We start from the raw sequence: 20,118 nt of genomic DNA, 5'->3' as shown, positions 1-20,118 counted from the left end.
TATAATAGGGGTCACCTTTGCAGGACATCTATACCTTTTTGAGTCACCCTGGGGAGATAGGGAGAAATATAAATAATTTTATTATTTATTATTATTTGTGCATTCTCTTATAAGCAGGAATTGAAGGCACACAACAAGTAGCAAGATCTTAGAATACTCAGTGACCTGGAAGAGGCATGAAATATTACATATCAACTGGAAAAATATTTTAAAGTATCTTAAATTACTAATCTTAAATATTTTACCATTTGCTCTCTTATGCATGACATTAGGTTCTACACTTATCAAAAGAAAATCTGGTCTAAGGGAAAGATAGTTACTCCTTGTGGTTGATATGATGCAACTGGCGATCTTCCAGTTTTTAAAGCTATAAGATCCATAATCATAGAATCATAGAATCGTAGAGTTGGAAGAGACCTCACGGGCCATCCAGTCCAACCCCCTGCAAGAAACAGGAATATCTCATTCAAAGCACCTCCGACAGATGGCCATCCAGCCTCTGCTTAAAAGCCTCCAAAGAAGGAGCCTCCACCATGATCATTACTCATGTTGCTTGATACTTATGTCATCTGCAGTCCAAAGCATTGCAGGACCACCAAAATGCCTATGGGACAGGATTGTGGCATTATGATTTGATTCAAAAAGGAAAAATATTTCCAAGTCCATAGAAGAGTAAAAAAGATTTTTTTTCACCTGGCAGAATTTGGAATGTACATTTGACAGATTGTTCTGTTGCCTTGTGGAAGTTCCCAATTTGAACAATCTGATAGAGGAGTCAGTTTTGCTGATAAGCAAAATACCAAACAATATACAAAAGAAGAAAGAGGTCCTAATCAATCAAATGTATTAAGAAGCATTGTTGTTGTTGTTGTTGTGTGCCTTCAGGTCACTTCTGTTCTATGTGACTCTAATGAAAATTCACCACAGGCTTTTCTTTTCAAAATTTATTCAGAGGCAGTTTATCTTTATCTTTCTTTGAGGCTGAGAGAGAGTGACTTGACCAAGTTCACCCAATAGGTTTCTATGCCCAAGTAGGGACTTGAAACCTGGTCCCAGAGTTCTAGTCCAACACTCAAATCACTACACCATGTTGGTTCACATAGGTGCACATTGAAACAGTCATTTTCATAGTATTGTTGTGCAATCAGGGCCGGCCCCACTATGGAGGCCACGTGAGGCCGCCGCCTCGGGCGCAGGTCCGGGGGGGGCGCCGTCAGGCTGGGCGGGAGGCGGGGCACCGCCCTGACGGTGCCCCGCCTCCCACCCAGTGCACCCTGGCCTGGCTGGCCTTGCCCGGCCGGCGGCCAGCTGGGTAAGGCCAGCCAGGCCACAAGGCTTGCCCGGCCAGCTGCCACAAGGCCAGGGTGCACTGGGCGCGAGGCGGGGCACTGTCAGGGCGGTGCCCCGCCCTCCCGCCCAGCGTGCCCTGGCCCCACCTCCCACGCTGCGTGGGAGGCGGGGCCAGGGCAAATAGTGTGCTATTCGCCCTGGCCCGTCTGGCCTTTTCTAGCAATCGCGGCCTGGAGGGACCTCCGCTGCAGTCTGGCCAGCTAGAAAAGGCCAGATGGGCAAACGGGAGTAGCACGGGAGGCGGGGCCAACTCTGGCCCCGCCTCCCCACCCAGCGTGCCCTGGCCCCGCCTCCCACGCAGTGTGGGAGGCGGGGCCAGGACACGCTGGGCGGGGGGGGGCAGAGTTGGCCCCGCCTCCCACGCTACTCCCGCTCGCCCGTCTGGCCTTTTCTAGCTGGCCAGACTGCAGCGGAGGTCCCTCCAGGCCGTGACTCTGGCCCCGCCCCCCCACCCAGCGTGCCCTGGCCCCGCCTCCCACACAGCGTGGGAGGCGGGGCCAGGACACGCTGGGCGGGGGGGGCAGAGTTGGCACCACCTCCCACGCTACTCCCGCTCGCCCGTCTGGCCTTTTCTAGCTGGCCAGACTGCAGCGGAGGTCCCTCCAGGCCGTGATTGTGGCCTGGAGGGACCTCCGCTGCAGTCTGGCCAGCTAGAAAAGGCCAGACAGGCCAGGGCGAATAGCGTGGGAGGCGGGACCAACTCTGGCCCCGCCTCCCACGCTATTCGCCCTGGCCCCGCCTCCCACGCTGCGTGGGAGGCGGGGCCAGGGCATGCTGGGCGGGGCCAGGGCGTGGGAGGCAGGGCCAGTGGCGGGGGCACTTTTCAGCACCCCCGCTTAACATTGAAAATTATCTCCGGCCGGCCCTGTGTGCAATGTATATATATATTATGCAATAATGTGCCTAAATATAAGGTCTTTCCCTCCTTCTTTTAGGTATTGTGGAAAAAGAAGAAGCAAACAAGTATTAAGGAAGGAAAGAGTAAAATGGATCCTGGATCCACTGAAAAATTTTCATTTTTGTGAAAATCCCAACATCCCTATTTCAGAGTTTTAAAATATTATTTTTGTGGACCACAACTTTCAGAATTCCCAACTAGCAAACTATAACAAATTCAGCTCAAAAAGTATCTTGAGAGAGATTTTGCTGAAGATCTTGCCTTCTACATGGGAAGTCACAAAAACAGGATGATTTTTAACCTTAAATATTTTAAATAGTGTAATTTATATAAAAGATGTGTATATAACCCATGCAAAAAAAAAAATCCCCCAGGAGGCTAACTGCAAATATGTAAGACAAAAAGGAGCTCCTCTTCTGTTCATGCATGTTCTCCAGTTTCTGATGATTTCTGAAACTGAGATGAGAAGATCTAGAAACCAGATGGTATCAATATTCAGTTGGATAGAAAGTGGTTTCCTGCAACAGATAATGGATGATGTGGTCAATTCTGCTCTCAGTATTCTGTTCTCAAGTACTTTGAAACTTCATTAACATGATGGTCCAGCAGATTTTTGAATGAGAAATGAAAAGAAGGAAGAAAACCCCTTTTGATTACAGAGAAGGAAATAGTGCTGGACAAGGGTTCCCTTTCTTTCCTTTGACTCAAAGCTACCTTGGAAAATGCTTGGAAATGAGAATATGTCTGTTATTCTTCCCCAGATGATTACTTAGAAATATAAGAGGAACCTTAGAAATATTTCTTTGGGGATCACCAGTTCTGAATCAGGGCTGTTGAAACTATTATCTTACTTGATAGCTTATCATTTAGTTCTATATTTGGTTCACATCTCGGGAAGCAATCCAAAACTCCCAGAGGGAGAGACTGAGGTACCTTCAGATATTCCATTCCTTCTCTACCAGTGAAAAAAAAAGGGACACAGAAAGAGAAGAATTATGGCTCAGCAGCAAAGTTCACCCAAAATCAGCACAAGATGCTTTTTGGCCCAACAAATTACATTGTCTAAAACAGTATCTCAATAGCAAAAGGAAGTGGAGTCTGTGGCATAGTCATTATGTGTGTAAAAGTGCCTGCAAGTTGCTTGTCAATCTAAAGCAACCTCTTGAATTTCATAGGGTTTTCTCCTGCAAAGAATATTTAGAGGTGGGCTTGGCAGTTCATTCCTCTAGTGCAGGGGTCCCCAAACTAAGGCCCAGGGGCCGGATGCGGCCCTCCAAGGTCATTTACCTGGCCCCCGCCCTCAGTTTTATAATATAATATATTGTATATACATATAATATTGATAATAATATTATAATGTAATACAATATAACACTAATAATAATACCATACAATAGTATTAATTATATATTACTAATAATATTACTAATAATAATTCAGTATAGTGGTACAGTTCAATATAGTAATATATAATGCTAATAGTGTGCTATGCTAACAATATAACATATTGTATGTACATATAATTTGTAAGCCACTCTGAGTCCCCTTAGGGGTGAGAAGGGTGTGATACAAATGTAGTAAATAAATATAATAAATAAATAAATAAATTTTAGACTTAGGCTTGCCCAAAGTCTGAAATGACTTGAAGGCACACAACAACAACAACAACAACAACAACCCTAATTAACTTGACTATCTCATTGGCCATAAGCAGGCCCACACTTCCCATTGAAATCCTGATAAATGTATGTTGGTTAAAATTGTTTTTATTTTTAAATATGGTATTGCTCTTTTATTGTTATTTCATTGTTGTTGTTGTTGTTGTTGTTTTTGCACTACAAATAAGACATGTGCAATGTACATCGGAATTTGTATTTTTTTGTCCATGTCAGGATATACACATGTCACCAATGCCACCATCCCGGATCTCCAACAAATGCATGTGAATATCCTGGAGATGTGGAAGATCTCTTCTACCAGCACATAGCTATAGAGAGCCTGAGTGCTTCTATCCTCCAGCTACTAATTGGTTGTTGTGACATACTACAATGTGGTAAGATTCTACTGCCCTGGTTAGAGGGCATTGCAGAGGGAAGCCGTGAATACTGAAGAATCTCTTGTGCAACAACCAAAATAGTTTCTGCACAGGTATAACAGGAAAGTTATGTCATTGAAAAGATCTCAGACTATACCTCTAACCTTGCCCTGCTACAATTGCATTTTCTATAAAAACACTATGCTGTCAGGATTGCTGTCATTCCTTTTCATGGTTTCTTTTCTGAGAAGTGTCAGGGATGGACAAAAGGAGAAGCGAGCACAGGTGAGCAGCCTTCCATTTGAGCATATAGTAGTTGGAAGCCCTCCTTGGAGGAGTCTCCCTCAGTTTCCCCTCTTTCCCTCCAAATGTTGCAGTTATGACATTGTGGAAGGAAGGTAAGGTATTATCAGTAAATGGAAAGGGGATAAGTAGAAAATTCAAAGCTATAGTCATGATAATCATCTTCCTGTAGTTCCCAGTTCCCTGTATTGTGTTAAGCATAACATAACAAACTGCATATTGCAAAATGGCATGCAAATAATGTTCTTTGTCATAGATTATGATACCTTATCTGCAGCCCCTGGCACAATTGTGGTAACAGCATCGTTGTCTTCCTGGACAGTCACGATCATGACTACAACGGTGTATCCCAGGAACAGAGCAGCTATGCGGAAATCGTTGGCAATTCCAAGGCATTACTAAACAAGTATAGCAGGATAGACAAGGATAATTGTTAACCAAACAACCAAACTCTGACAAATACATTGTCATGTTTATTTTGTCTACAGGGCAACCAAATTGTCTCTGCTAAAAAGCCATATGGGAACTGATGGTCAGAATTTCTGACTCAGAAAGCATATTACAGGGGATTTTATAGGTCTGTTCAAATCGCCATAAGAATGATGGTACATAGCTTCAGACCATATCTTGAAAAAGTTACCTTTTTGAATCCTCTAGTCATGCTTTTTCAATCCTTGCTCCAAAGCCTTCAGAGAAAAAGGAAATACTGCCTGCCCAGTTCTGATACTTCCTTTGATAGGATAAGAATTGCTACCATTTATTCTTTTTATGGCCCTTATGAAGGGCCTCAGCAATTCTATACACATGGTGCCAAAACAGAGAGGAAAAATTATGGTACTAAGTTTTTTGTTTTGTTTTTGAACCAACAGAAGAGGGAAGAGTCTCAGACACAAGAACTCATACCAGGCAAGTTCATAAGAAATAAACAGACATGTCTCAGACATCTGATTGGAATTGTATCTGTTGTTTCAAAGATAGCAAAAATAATAATAATAACATGGGCTATTGATATTAAAATTGTCTGAAACAGATTGTTTCTATCATTTTTGTGTTTATATAGATCTTGTCATCTTGTCCAGCTGTTGATATTAAAAATGTCTAAAATGTAATATACTATTTTTATTCTTTCTCTGAGGATGTTTGTTTATTTCTCATGGTTCAGTTTGGTATGAGTTATTATTTTTGAAGAATTCTCCTCATCTAAAATGCCAGAAACTACTTTTAAATAGCAGAACTAGACCGACAGGCAAACATTCAGTGCCATGTGTAGTATCAAAATAGTGCAACAGTATGTCCCAAGTTCGACCTCAAAAGCAATGAAGGAGGACATAACTGCATAAGGATCCTTTGGGTGGATCTTGCAATAAAGAAATGTCAGCGCATTTCATTTCATTATATAACAGAATGGAACAAATGCAATATAGTGAAAGAGTAATTTCTTTTGTATTATTAAAACCAATGTGGGCAATGTATGCCTTAATGAATTAATAAGAACATCAGCCCTAGCCTTTTCTTACTCAGCTGCTGAGTATGCCTGCCCTGTTTGGCACAGGTCTGTCCTTGCAAAGCAGGTGAACATAGCACTGAATAAAACATGCAGAATAATCACAGGATGTCTCAAACCTACATCTGTTTATAAACTCTACAAGTTAGCTGGCATTGCCCTCCCCCCCCCCCCAAATGTGCGACGAGAAGTTGCTGCTGTGAGAGAAATAAGGTGGAACACTGTGAAAGCCACCCACTGCATGGCTATCAGCCTCCTCCCAGTAGACTAAACCAAAGAAAGGCTACATGAGAACCACCACTCCTCTTAATATCCCTTTGGCAACAGCAAGAATATCCCTGTGGGCAGCTAAACCAGGCAATCCCATTTGGATGCGCCCCCCCCCCCCCTACATGAGGGTCTGCCTTCAGGACCAAACCAAGAACTGGCAACTTTGAAGTCCCTGAAAAGACTCAGAAGTGAAGTGGACAGATCAAAAGACTACCTGGCAAAATGCCACTACCTAGAAGAATCCTCCACCTAGTGTGATTGCGGAACAGAACAAACAACGTAGCATCTGTATGCTTGCCCACAATGCCCTATCTCATGTACAGAGGAAGAATTGTTTAAAGCTACTGACAATGAAGTTGCTGTTGCCCACTTTTGATTTAAAACTATTTAGCTGTTTGTGATCCCATTATTTTATCGGTTTTAAGTTTATTATTATGCAGTGCTTGTGACACGAAATAAATAAAAATGTATGACTTGGTGTGGCCTTGCCCAATTTCAAAAACACTTGATACACTCCCATACTGGGATGTGTGTGTGTGTTTATTTTATAGCCTGTTTTTCTCCCATATGGAACCCAAAGTGGGCCATACTATGTATTAAAACAAAAACAATCTTGACTGATATTGTTTTTAAGAATTAAATATAATCCTCTTAAATAAAACATTAAAATCATGGAAAAACCTCCCCATTTCACTACCACAATCAGATTAAAACCCGAAGCCCTATTTAAACAGGAAATTTCTGGCCTGCTGGTAGAAAGAAGCAATGATATAATCAACCTATCCTACATTCACAGAAAGTTCCATGGCCTGGGAGCAGCCACTGAAAAGGCTCTCTCCCGAGTCCTCATAAGATGGCAGAACCAAGTGAAATCCATTCCTTATATATGGTAAGACTTGGATATGGAGATATTGGATATGGATATGGAGATATGAAGAATAGCCTGGAGCTAAGCCATATAGAGCTTTTATTCTCCAGGATGCATGAGTTCACTCCATGCATATCACAAAAAAATTGCATAGCAATGACCCATCTACATGGACAACTAACTCCAAGGTTGGTCTGGACTCTGGAATAGTATTACTCCAGACAGGCTCTCTGAGTGTCTATACTGCCCATTTCCATCCTGCAGCAGAGTCCAGGTGGGATGGATCACCTTACCTTGGATATTTCTGTTAATGCTGCCAGACTGCCATGGAGCTCTGGGAAAGACCCTGGTCATTTCCCATGAGACCAAAGAGAAGGAAGGAGGATTTCAATGACTTCCAGAAACAGCCAGAAATACTCCAGAGCTGCTCCTTGTTGTTGTTGTTGCTGTTGTTGTTGTTGTTGTTGTTGTTGTTGTTGTTATTGTTATTGTTGTTGTCATTAACCTTCTTTATATCCTGCCTTTCTTCCCGTAGGGACTCAAGGTGGCTAGTGTGATATGGCTCTAATCCCCTTTTCCCTATGTTGTGGAGGGCAAGGAAAAGAAAAGGTGGTGTCAGCCCATATGGAGAGTGGACTGGTTTGGATTAGAACCAGTCCATCTGTGCACACTAAGGGAATAATCAGATGGGGAAAATTAAGTGTCCTGGGACAATTTCAGCCCGTCTAGAGGAAGGAGCCCTATGCTGGACATCACACCATGTTTCACCAAATCTGGGGTGAAAATGTTGTGAGACACCTTCCCCCCAATGCTTCACCTGGCCTTTATAATGAGGCTGTAACTCCAAACTGTAGGGCTAATCTGGAGTTTCTCCAAAGCCCCCGGTGTTACAGTGAGTTAAACTCTTGCGTTGGCAGTACTGATGACTTGATGGCTGAGTTGCTGATCTGAAGGTTGCCAATTTGAATCCAACCTGTGGAGAGTGTAGATCTATCAGCTCCAGCTCCCTCTATCAGCTCCAGCTCCATGCGGGGACATGAGAGAAGCCTCCCACAAGGATGGTAAAAACATCAAAACATCCAGGCATCCCCTGGGCAATGTCCTTGCAGACGGTCAATTCTCTCAGACCAGAAGCGGCTTGCACTTTCTCAAGTTGCTCCTGACACAGGGAAGAAGAAGAAACCAAAGCTCCAGAGCATTCCCTGACTTCATGTAATGTAGGGTAAAATAGGGCTAATCAATTTTCCTTCAATACAGACCAGAAATCCTTGGATGTTGTCTGGATTTCTAGGTTCAACTTCTGGTTGAAATCAGAGTTTGGGGGCAGAGTAGACAAGACTCCAGGGAAGAAATGGAAACAATATTTACAAGAAGTAGGTAATGCTTACTTGGAGCTGGTGGTGGTGGTGGCGGTGGTGGCAGGGGCATTCTGCAGCTTCTGCCACAACGGTAGTTACAGCATCTGAGGTTTTGTGGGCAGTCATAGTCATGTCTGCAGCGATGCATGATTCCTGGTATAGAGCAATAAAATGGATTTCCATGGCAAAACCGATAAAACTCTGAAATGCATAAAAGGTGACAGTGTTTAACATTATCAGTATACAGAACGATTGCATTGCAGCAATGTTGTTGGTTGCCAAATTCGCATTTGAATTGTTGTTTGTTTGCTTGATACTTTGGGTATGTAAAACCTGATTTTATGCTTTTTAACTTCTATGTGTATATTGCTGATTGCTCAGTAAACAATGTATTATATACGTTTCAGTAGAAGCTATCTTTCTTAATATGTTCTAGTCCATATTTACTTTTAAAAATGAATTGTGGTTGATTCAGATTTTGCCACATGTTGTCCCATAGACATACAGATTACATCAATCTAATCTTTAATGATATGTCACCTCTTCTTTAAAGCCTACAAAAATCCACAGACAGATGAAATTTATATGGTCGTTTTCACTGATTTTTTCTGCCATTCTAATTCCTTTTTAATATCCTGTAATTGTGATGTTTTAATTTGTTTTGTTTTTGTGAGAATTTTCAGTTGTTAGGCCCCATAGGCATCAGCACACAGACAAAGTAGGTACAAATTTTACTTCGATAAATGGAATGGAATCAAAAATGGAATCAAAGAAGCAGCATATGAGATTAAAGCTTTAGAGAGCACTGGAGAACATTAAACACAGAGGCTTTCCATAGCCCTTATACAAGCTTCAAAACTATGACATCTCAAAAGCAGAATCTTTGTTATAACCTAAATATTATTTCCCTAGTTCTTTTCAGTTAAAAGTAAATGAAAGATTCACAATACATAGTCCTATACATGTTTACTCAGAAGTTAAATCCCACTGACTTCAGTGTCTTTTGCTCTTGCTTCAGAAAAGTATTTAATTTGGGGATGACATCATTAAATACCACTAACTGCCATAGTACCACCCTATAAATCCTGATAGTTTGAGGTACTCAAAACTATCTATAGACAGACACTTGTGTGCTTTACCAGAGTATTACAAGTATCTCAGGAAACAGATTCCAGGATTCTGTAGAGCGGAGCCATAGTAAAGTGATATGAAACTAGTATAACTGTTTAATGCAGATACAAATTACATCACATGTATATACAGAGAGACATGTGTGTGTGTGTGTGTGTGCATGAATAGCCTTATTCTGCATGAACTCTTTTTGACATTCTCCAGCCCTTATGCAAAATTCAGAGCAATTTCATTTCCCCTAAATCTCCAAATATGGGTGCATTTTATGTAGTATCAAGCATTTAGTATCAGTACAAAACCTTCATCTGGCGTAGTTAATGGACACTGCTAGCACTTTTCTAAACCTTGAAACATGGAAGAATGCTATAATATCAAGTACTGATATCCCAGACAGAGTGTGACTGTTGAACAAGAGCACTGGGGAAACAAGGATATGAGTCTCTGCATAGCCATGGAAACCTACCAATTGACCTTAGGCAAGTCACACTCTTTCATCCACATAAATGACAAGAGAAAAACCCTTGTGAACAAATCCCTTGAACCTTGGTTGAAATTTCTGTTTAATCATGAAGCTAATATGATCCAGAAAAACCCATGACAGGTCTGCCCTGGGGGCATTATAAATAAAACAAGTCTTGAAAGCACACAACTTTCAGCCAGCCTTAATGATTAAAAATGGCCTTTCCCTATCAATATACCAAAAAAAAACTCTTCAACAATTCTATATCTTACCTAGTGGAACTCTGTAACAAGTGCTGGAAGGTAATTCTACCCCGAAAACTAGAAGACCCACAAGGAGGAAAGCCGTCAGTCTCTTCATGGTGACCTCAGGAACCAGTGTGAGCCCTTAGAAAGGAGCAAGACTTGTATTTAAATGGAGTGTACAGCTAAGGTTGAAATTATACCTTTCCATATTTTCCTCATAATTAATATCAATTGCATTACAATTTTCAGAAACGTCAAGTGCATTGTTTTTTATGGACTACATGTGCTTTGGTCAGGAAAGGACAGTGCACCAAGGACAAGGTTGATGATGCCTATAATGCTCCCTGATAAACATCCTCAGATCAAAGGACTTTTTGTTAGCCTCAACTTAATTGCACCTTCTTTTAGCACGTGAATAAAACTCATCCTGAGAATAATTCAAGGGCTGGGTTTGTCTTGGCAAAGAAGCTGCACTTCCTATATTCTAGCTAATAACCGGAGATGTCACATTTCCAGAGAAAGAGAGAGAACAAAACAGCCACAGGGTAGGGCAAGGCATGGCTTTGTGCACAGGGCTGGTTGCTTTCATCCAATCCAGTTCCAATAAGCTCAGGGATAGTGGAAGCAGAGTAATACTTGAAAATATATACCCCCACCTCATTTCCTAATAGTTCAAAACAGCATAGAAAACCCTCTTTTTGGTCCTCACTTCCAAGTATACCTCAGATTGCATGGCCAATGGTTTCCCAAACTCTGAACAACCAACATGACATTCCAAAATTGCTGGTTAATTTCTCATTCTTAGAACCTATCATTATGAGGCATTGCTGAGGGAGATTGCCCATATTAATGCAATAAAATAAGCAAACCAAAAATTTAGGGACAGGAAATATACAGTGATCTCAGAGCTGGGGAAAGTTATTGTTTGGACTACAATTCCAACCCCACAAGATAAATTAAGTTCAAGGTTCCCCTAGTGTTGTAAGAATACTGGGATTTGTCGATCAAGAAATGACAAATGCCATTCATTTCTCAAGTTCTGGTCCTACCTCAAGCAGTGCAACATCTTTTAATTCTAAGCAGCAAACCTTTGTTCTTACTATAGTTCTTGTGAATTTGGATAGACAGGTTATTAGTGCAGGGCCACATTAACTTCAATATTAAATAGAAATTTAAACCAAGATTCAAGGCATCTCCTTCATTCAGGGTAAGGCAAAATGAGATCCAATGCTCAAGTTGTAATTGATTTCATTCCATTAAACTCTTAATTTATCTTGTGGGGTTGGAATGACCAAATTAGTTCTCATAATGGACTTATAGACATAACTGTTCCATTTCCTCTAAACTCCTTATTAAAAGTTGAGAGGCCAGATGTTCAGTGAAACACTTCCTGCTGTAAGTATTCTGACTCAATGTAATTTCCCCTCTGTTTTTGGAAAACAAAACTTTTGGTGCATCTACACTGTAGAATCAGTGCAGTGCAGATAGACACTACTTTGACTATATTAGACAATACTTTGACTATGGGAGTTGTGCTTTGAGGAGACACCAACACACTATAGCAGAGAAAGCTAAAGATACTGTAAAACTACAATTCCCATGGAGTCAACTGTCATTACATGTCATTTTAAATACTACAAAACATTCTAGAAAACTAATGTGATGTGGTAGTTGCACTAGCATTCTGGGAGAGCAGAATTCAAATTCCCATTTGGCCATAGAAGCCTACTAGATGACTGTGGGCAAGCCAAGCTATCTCAGAAGAAGGCCAAGAAAACTGTGTGATAGGCTCACCATAGGGTTACTATAACTTGGAAATAATTAGAAGGTGCACAAGGCTTGCAACTGCAACAGTCACATACTCTACCTGGGGCTTCATTTAAAAGCCAAACCATAGACTGTGGCCATTCACACAAAGGACATGACTCCCTTGTTAAATAGCAAGAAGCTAATTATCGGGCACAAGACCAAATACTCCCTCGTTCACCTTCTCACTCCTTAAGATTCTTGCACTTTTTCTTGATAATTTTGCTCATGTACTTTATTGCTGTTTTTATTTGATGAGGTTTCCTAATTGGGATGTGTTTGTGTTTCCGTTTTAATGTCTTAATTATAGCTTGCCTATTTTATTTGTGTTTATGGTCAGCCGGCTTTGAGCATTAACTTTAGTAGACCAGCTGGATTTTGATTTTTTACAAGTATACCTTAGTTAACAAAGCCTCCTTTCCAGTGAAGACTATTCTTTTAAGAGTGGCCTGCATTTTCTAACACTACTGAATCAAGTATATAAAGTTAAGTATATGCTATCCAATAGTAGGTTGGTTGGGGGAGTGGAGTTGCTATCCTGGTAATAGTGTCAAAATCATATGAAGCAGTTACAAATGAGTAAATCTAGGTAACAGTTTTATATTCACTTTTGTCCAGTGGTGCAAGGGGTTAAACCACTGAGCTGCTGAAACTGCTGACCAAAAGGTCAGCTATTCAAATCTGGGGAGCAGGGTGAGTTCCCGCTATTAGCCCCAGCTTCTGCTAACCTAGCAGTTCAAAACATGCAAATGTGAATAGATCACTAGGTACAGTTTTGGCGGGAAGGTAACGGCATTCCATGCAGTCATGCCAGCCACATGACCTTGGAGGTGTCTACGGACAATGCCAGCTCTTCGGCTTAGAAATGGAGATGAGCACCAACCCCCAGAGTCGGATACAACTGGACTTAATGTCAGGGGAAACCTTTACCTTATGCTATCAAGTAGCCAAATGGTCTTGGCATTACTATTTTCACTATTTTCCAGTTCACTTGGATGTCTGATATAAATATTTACAAGAAAGATAAGAGACAGTCATTATAAAGAAAAGAGTGTGCCAAAACAGCTGCAAAAAGGAGTGACAATGGCAGTGCTTGAACACTAGTGAGCATTGCCATGATTAATGGGTTAGATTTTGGTTTGGGAAAGTATTTAATTTGGGACAGTGGCACAAAGAGGCAGGGGTACAAAGGAAGCACTATTTTTCTCCATTAACTTATATGATTATTTCCTTGTTAATTTTAAGTGTGGTCTTTTTTTTTTAATGGAAAAATTTCTTCCAAATACTGATCTGCCTCTATATATCAGTTTGCCCAAAAATGAAGTCCACATTGGCTATAGCTTAGCCAGGTTGTTGTTGTTGTGCACTGTCAAGTTGTTTCTGACTTATGGTGAGCCTAATGCAATCCTATCATGGTGTTTTGTTGCCAAGATTTCTTCAGAGAGGATTTGACATTACCTTCCTCTTAGGATGACATGCCCAAGTTCATCTAGTGGTTTTCCATGGTTGAACAAAGATTCAAAACCTGATTTTCAGAGTGTTAGGTTGTAGCTACACTGTAGAATTAATGCAGTTGAATACCACTTTAACTGCCATGGCTCAATATTTTGGAACCCTGGGATATGGGATTTGGTGAGGCACCAGGACTCTTTGGTATGGAAGGAGAAAGACCATGTAAAATCACAACTCCCATGATACATTTACATTGAACCACGGCAATTAAAATGACAGCAAACTGCATTCATTTCTCAGTATAGGTGTACCCATACTTAACCACTCAAACTGCTTACAGTACTGAAAAGCCTGATTACCAAACAAAGTTCCAAACTGAAAATATTCCTCCTCCTTTCAGCCTCCAAATTAAGAATGTTACATTAACCTTGATGCTTCTGGAGCAACTCTTCCCTAGTCAAAGATGTTCTTAAATAAAAGCATATCTTAACTGGAACACTGATTCCTGTTTTTTAAATAGTGTGCTTCTACTGTTTTCCAGTCTTGTAAATTTATTACCTCCTTGTTCAATATGCATGTTCCTAACAACTTTAAACAGCAAGAGTCCCATGCCATGACTGTTTATTGGCTGGAGAAGGGAGGGGTGACCCACTTGCACAGCACCTGCAGCTGGGAAAAGGAAGCTGATCTTGCCTTCCTGGATCTCCAGCATGTTGCTCCAGATAGAAGAGAACAGACACAACTTTTCCTACAGTTGCAAACTGCAATCACATGCTACCTGGTGGCCTCCCCCTAACTTGAAAGCAGTAGTCAGGGAATGAGGGGAACATGAAATGGCATATGTACTACCCACACAATGTAAGTTTGCAGCCCAAAAGTGTTTTCTCATTGTTCTTGGGGGGGGGGGTCTAATCTTCACAAGTTTTAGATCTCTGTCAGTGGCGGTACCAGGGCTGGTGTCACCCTGTGCAGTAATCCCTGTAACCATCTTCTGCCTGTGCCAGAACAGACACAGATGGGATTTGCTCACCTGCAGAACTGGTTGCAGATCTTTGAGGGCTCTGATGCCCTCCTACAGCCTTTTCTTGCTGCAGAGCTTTCCCATTGAACTCTGTTTGTTCCCATGGTTGGGTCAACCCCTCTGATGGCATCACCTAATGCTGTCCACACCCTCTGTACCTCCCCAATGAAGTCACTAGTTTGTGTGGCACTGTGTGCCACTGAAGCTGTAGGCGAGCATTTCTGAAACTGCTGAGCAGGAATAGACACTCTGTACTCCATGAGCAACATTTAAAGTATTGCATAAGTCACAGAAACTATATATGGTCCATATGGAGAAATATCATGTCTGGGTGTGGTTATTTAGAAAGGAGCTTTAAATCATTCCCTGGTGTGGCACTTATAACTCTAACCTAGCCTCTGATAATGTCATAAAGACATGTGACATCGTGCTTTGTTCGGCTCTCCTCATGGTTTTGGGAGTTGCGATACAGAAACTGTATTCACTGTCCAATCATTTGTTTCGGCACAGGTTCAGTTTCATGCACCTAATGAGGAACAACCATCTCTGTACATATGGCACACGTTATGCAAACACATGCAGCAAAGTGTTGTCGAAGGCTTTCATGGCCAGGATCACAGGGTTGTTGTGTGTCTTTCGGGCTGTGTGGCCATGTTCCAGAAGCATTTTCTCCTGACGTTTCGCCCACATCTATGGCAGGCATCCTCAGAGGTTGTCTGCCATAGATGTGGGCGAAACGTCAGGAGAGAATGCTTCTGGAACATGGCCACACAGCCCGAAAGACACACAACAACATGCAGCAAAGCTCATCATTCCTTACAAAGATGCCCTAACATTGCACAGAGATACTTAGGAAGTAGTCATATCATCACAGGGTATCACTTGTGGCCATGTATGATTGCCTTCAGAGGGCAGAGTCCTGGCAGTGGGTCCATAAGTGACTCCAGGGACCTATTCTGGATCCACGTGGTCTTTCACGGATGGAAGGCAGTCCCAATAAGGGTTTACTGGAGGTGCCTTCCTCTTATAGTAACAGCTACCTGGCTCTTCTCAGTAGGCCCTCCCATCCATTCCCATCCTTGTGAATTGGTACTTTGATGGCAGCCCAGTTAACTTGTTACTCACGTAATCATCTTCTCCAAGTGCATCCCACAAGGTGTGATTGAAAAAGGCCCTTTACTGAATGAGGAGACAGAGAAGCAGCAAGTCCAGGACATGCACTTTAGCAGGCATCACACATGTTCACATGACACCTGGTTTTCCTAATGGAATAAAATTCTGCAGCTTGCATGTTTGTTGCATTTTCTAGAATTAGGTAGAGCAAGCACCTATCAGTATTCTTATCCTATACAACCTACAAGACTTGCCCCTTACTCTTTCAACATGGGAATGTGTCAAGTAATTTTCCTAATGGAATCAATTTCTCCTCATTTTTCTTGAGGTAAGTACATTTTCCTTTACTGACTACTGTGCATTTATATGCATGTTTCAAATACAGTCAGCTTTATGTATGGATTCAACCGTCCACAGCTTGGAAATATGTTTTTTTTAAAAAAAAAATCCAAAAAGCAAACCTTGATTTTGCCACATTGTATAAGGGACACCCTTTTACTACACTATTGCATATAATAAGATTTGAACCAAAGTCCAGAGGAAAAGACTCACTATACACACATTTCTAGTCATGTCTTTTTGTTGCTGCATGTCTCCAAGTCATTCTAACTTGTGGCAGTCTTAGGTGAATCTATCATGGGGTTTTCCTGACAAGATTTGTTCAGACTCATGTTGCTTTTCCTTCCATTATTTGGTTTGATCTTCTACCTTTGGCCCCACTCACCACTGAAACGTGTCTGAATTGTGTCTGACTTTGAGGATTTGTTTCAGTTATTCTCTTGGAGCTTAGCCTGAATTTCATCGTCTGGCCCATATTCTCTGGTCTTTACAGCAAAGAGGGGGAGATCTTAAAACAAAAGCATTGTCTTGAATTGTGTGTGTATATATATATTTCTCATTTGCTAATCTCAATTATTTTTATCCCTGGGCAAATAAATAGAATGATGTGCAAATCTTCAAATCACATAGAAGAGCAGCAATTTCCTACAATTTCATTTCTTCCTGTATCTTGCAAGACTTTTGAAAGGACCTATGTACTTAATTTGTCAGCTCTCTTCTTCCTTCCTAGTAGTTATGCCAGGGTCACTGCATCCACCTTCTGTCTGGAAGCAAGTAGGCTATTTAAATGTTCTTGCAAAGGGATATTTGACCATTTCACCTTCATCTGGGAACTTGCTCTTTAACTACCGTAGTATTTCTGTCATTGTTTTGAAACAGGAAAAACTGTTCTTTATGTGTGCTATGGTTGGTACTTGTTAGAAAACGCTTAATGACATCACCAGGGGCATTCCCTAGGGCAGTGGTTCTCAACCTGTGGGTCCCCAGATGCTTTGGCCTTCAACTCCCAGAAATCGTAACAGCTGGTAAACTGGCTGGGATTTCTGGGAGTTGTAGGCCAAAACACCTGGGGACCCACAGGTTGAGAACCACTGCCCTAGGGACTCCAGTTTTAGCCTGGAACAGTCGTGAACTGGCAGCCCTAAACATCCACTTGTGATATCACCAGGGCCTGTCTCTTGTGACATCACAGGGTCTCAGGATTTGACTTTGAAATATCAAGGTGTGAAATAATATCCTGGTAACACCATTCCCCACCCTTGATTTAGTTTTCTGCATCCAGTGAGGGGTTTGTCAGCTTGGGAATGTGATAAAGAGGATGTGTGCTATCCTCTACAAAGTCTATAGCACCACCTAGTTAATCCTGCCCTCCTATAGACATCATTTTCTGTCCTCATTGATTCTTCATGTTCCCAGTCCTTTCATTTCTTATACCAGCTCTTGATGGATGGATGATTCACTCTGTTTCTCATCTATCATTTGTATATGTCCAGAATTCTTGTGCCTTATACATGTTCCCCTATGAAAGCTGTTGGGCATTTATTTTGCCTGATGTTGAACATTCATACTCAGTTTAAGGCTGCAGAAGTGGAATTTGTGACATTGTGGTCCCATTGCACAGGCAGATGCACATGTAGGTCAATGCATGCATGTATTCAGATATGCATTTGGTTGTACGGTCACTTGCACAACGTTGTCACTCAACACAAGGGCTGCATGGCACAATCAATGCCCACCTCCTGATACAGGGTTTTATGCTATGCAATTCAGATGCAGGATCTTGGTTTATGCCTTGACACATGTGCATATTCATGTTTGCAACAGTATTTTAAGCCACTCAAGTCTTCTAGTTTGACTCAGTCTGGAAGGAGTGGGAATCAAGGGTCAGGCTTATGTATCTTTAAACCCCAAAGTTGCCAATAATGTGCTCCATTAAGAAGAAAAAGCAAAGAAATGACATGACTCAAAATCCAAAGTGGCATGATGAATTTATTTATTTAGAATTATGCCTGACTCTCTGCCCAGACCTGCAGAGGGTGAAAGTGACTTGTTTTTCCAAGGCACTGACCAGCTCATGCGTAAATCAGGAAATCCCTGTGAAGGAAAAATGAAAGAATGTAAGTCATGGGAACCCCCCCCCCTTTTGGGGGTGGTGGTGGTGGTAATAATTAACTTTATTTAAAAAGTTTTAAAAGTAACATTAAAAGTAAAAAAATGTGGCTTAAGGAAAGAAATATAGAGAATAAACATAAAAATGACAAGAAAAAAAAAGAAAGGTCTTCCTTCTGAATTCACTTCACATCCATTCCTTTGGGTACCTGATTTAATTGCATTTAGTTTTAAAGTACAAAGATTACTAAGGAAACAGAGCTTGGAAAATGAGTATTTTAGCTAACACATTGGTGTTTATTTCTAGATCAATTCTTATCTCATGGAACTTGCAAAGGACAAGCTCATTTCCATTTCTTTAAACATTTATTGGCTTTATGGGCTCTGAAGACTAACCACATTCAAATGCCATCCTGAAATGCTAATGAGGACTAGCTTATTCTCTCCCCATCTCTGCCAGGCCCATGAAATTGCCAAGAAAGAGGGATTTAGTTCGCATTTGCCATACCTTGCAATATACAGTATATCTTTGAAGGTCATGGCTTAGCCTTACTTGTTGCCACACCATTATCGCCTGTAGGAATTAGACTGTCTCCGTGGAGCCCTTGGAGCTCCGCGAGCCATACCAAGGGGTTCTGCACTTCCCTCCTACTACTACCTCTACCAGGCTCTTTCCCCTTTACCTAACCGCCACCCAAACCCTTTACCCCTCACCCCAAGACCCTTTTCCTTTTGCCCCCTCACTGCCAAGACTATTATTATTATTACTGTTATTATTATCATTATTACAAAGGCTGGATGGCAGTCTGTTGGGGATGCTTTGAATGTGCTTCTACTGTTCACACAAACACCATCCATATGCCACTGGCCAGGCCCATCTGTCAAATTTTAAAATGTAATGCTATCCCTGTGTCCGAAAGTTTCTCCATGCCTGATATAAATATACATTATATAATATATAATATATATTATGTGACATAAACATTTATTGGGGCTCCACGAGAAACTTTAACTTCAAAAAGAGCTTTGTGGCTGGATAAGTTAGAGAACTCCTGCTCTACACCGTAGAATTAATGCAATTTGACACCACTTTAACTGCCATGCTCAATGCTATAAAATTCTGGGATTTGTAATTTAATGAGACACCAGCACTCTTTGGCAAAAAAAAAGAAGAAGCTAAAGATCATATAAAAGTCGCATGATTACATAGCATTGAGATATGGGAGTTAAAGTGGTTTCAAAAGACATTAATTCTTCAGCATAGATGAACCTTATGCCAGACAAACAAGAAAACGGCTGTTTCCAGAAATCAACTTATGTTGGAATATAAAAATCATCATGTTTCATGGTCCCTAGTTGTCTTGGTTATATTGTGCAAAGCAGAGAAATTGCACCCAAGCAAATGATGGAAAACAAATGCCCTTATTATAATTGTTTACCTTGTGGATTTCTGCAGATCTTGCCACAGTTAAAGTAACAGCATTTTTGCCTTCCTTCACAGTCATAGTCATTGTTACACATGTTATGCCCTGGTATAGTGCAACGGAAGGGATTGCGGGGGCAAATCCCAAGTTTCTCTGGAATAGGAAAATAGAAGAATATATTTGCAGTTAGATATAGATATTTTAGTGTACTACATAATGTGTAACAAATGTAACATTTTAAAAGAAATTCAAGAAGGTGACACAACTGGCAGACTAGATCTGATTATTATTTATCTTCCCTGCCCTCTTTCTGTTATATGAGACTCATCTGTGTCTACTAAATTATAGAGCAGCCAATGGATTAATAGACTTCTTAGGTACTCTTCTGACTTAGGAACTCTTCCTTTCACTGATTCCACTCCATAAAGTAGA

General features: G+C 41.2%; 1 protein-coding gene across 1 annotated transcript in view; it reads right to left on the bottom strand.

Annotated features, from left to right (window-relative positions):
• LOC107982814 (waprin-Enh1-like) overlaps nucleotides 1-20,118 on the bottom strand; it is a 38,995-nt gene that overhangs the window by 12,097 nt on the left and 6,780 nt on the right. The window contains exons 2-5 of the mRNA XM_062979781.1: nucleotides 19,702-19,839; nucleotides 10,450-10,563; nucleotides 8,617-8,787; nucleotides 4,853-4,984 (exon numbers count right to left, since the gene is read on the bottom strand). Coding sequence (XP_062835851.1) covers nucleotides 4,854-4,984; nucleotides 8,617-8,787; nucleotides 10,450-10,563; nucleotides 19,702-19,839 — 554 coding nt within the window. The 3' untranslated portion in view covers nucleotide 4,853. The remainder of the gene's footprint in view (nucleotides 1-4,852; nucleotides 4,985-8,616; nucleotides 8,788-10,449; nucleotides 10,564-19,701; nucleotides 19,840-20,118) is intronic.

Source organism: Anolis carolinensis, chromosome 4, assembly GCF_035594765.1.
Source record: "Anolis carolinensis isolate JA03-04 chromosome 4, rAnoCar3.1.pri, whole genome shotgun sequence".
NCBI lineage: Eukaryota > Metazoa > Chordata > Lepidosauria > Squamata > Dactyloidae > Anolis > Anolis carolinensis.
The sequence above is the reverse complement of the archived record's forward strand: the minus strand, read 5'-3'. Positions and strand labels throughout refer to the sequence as shown.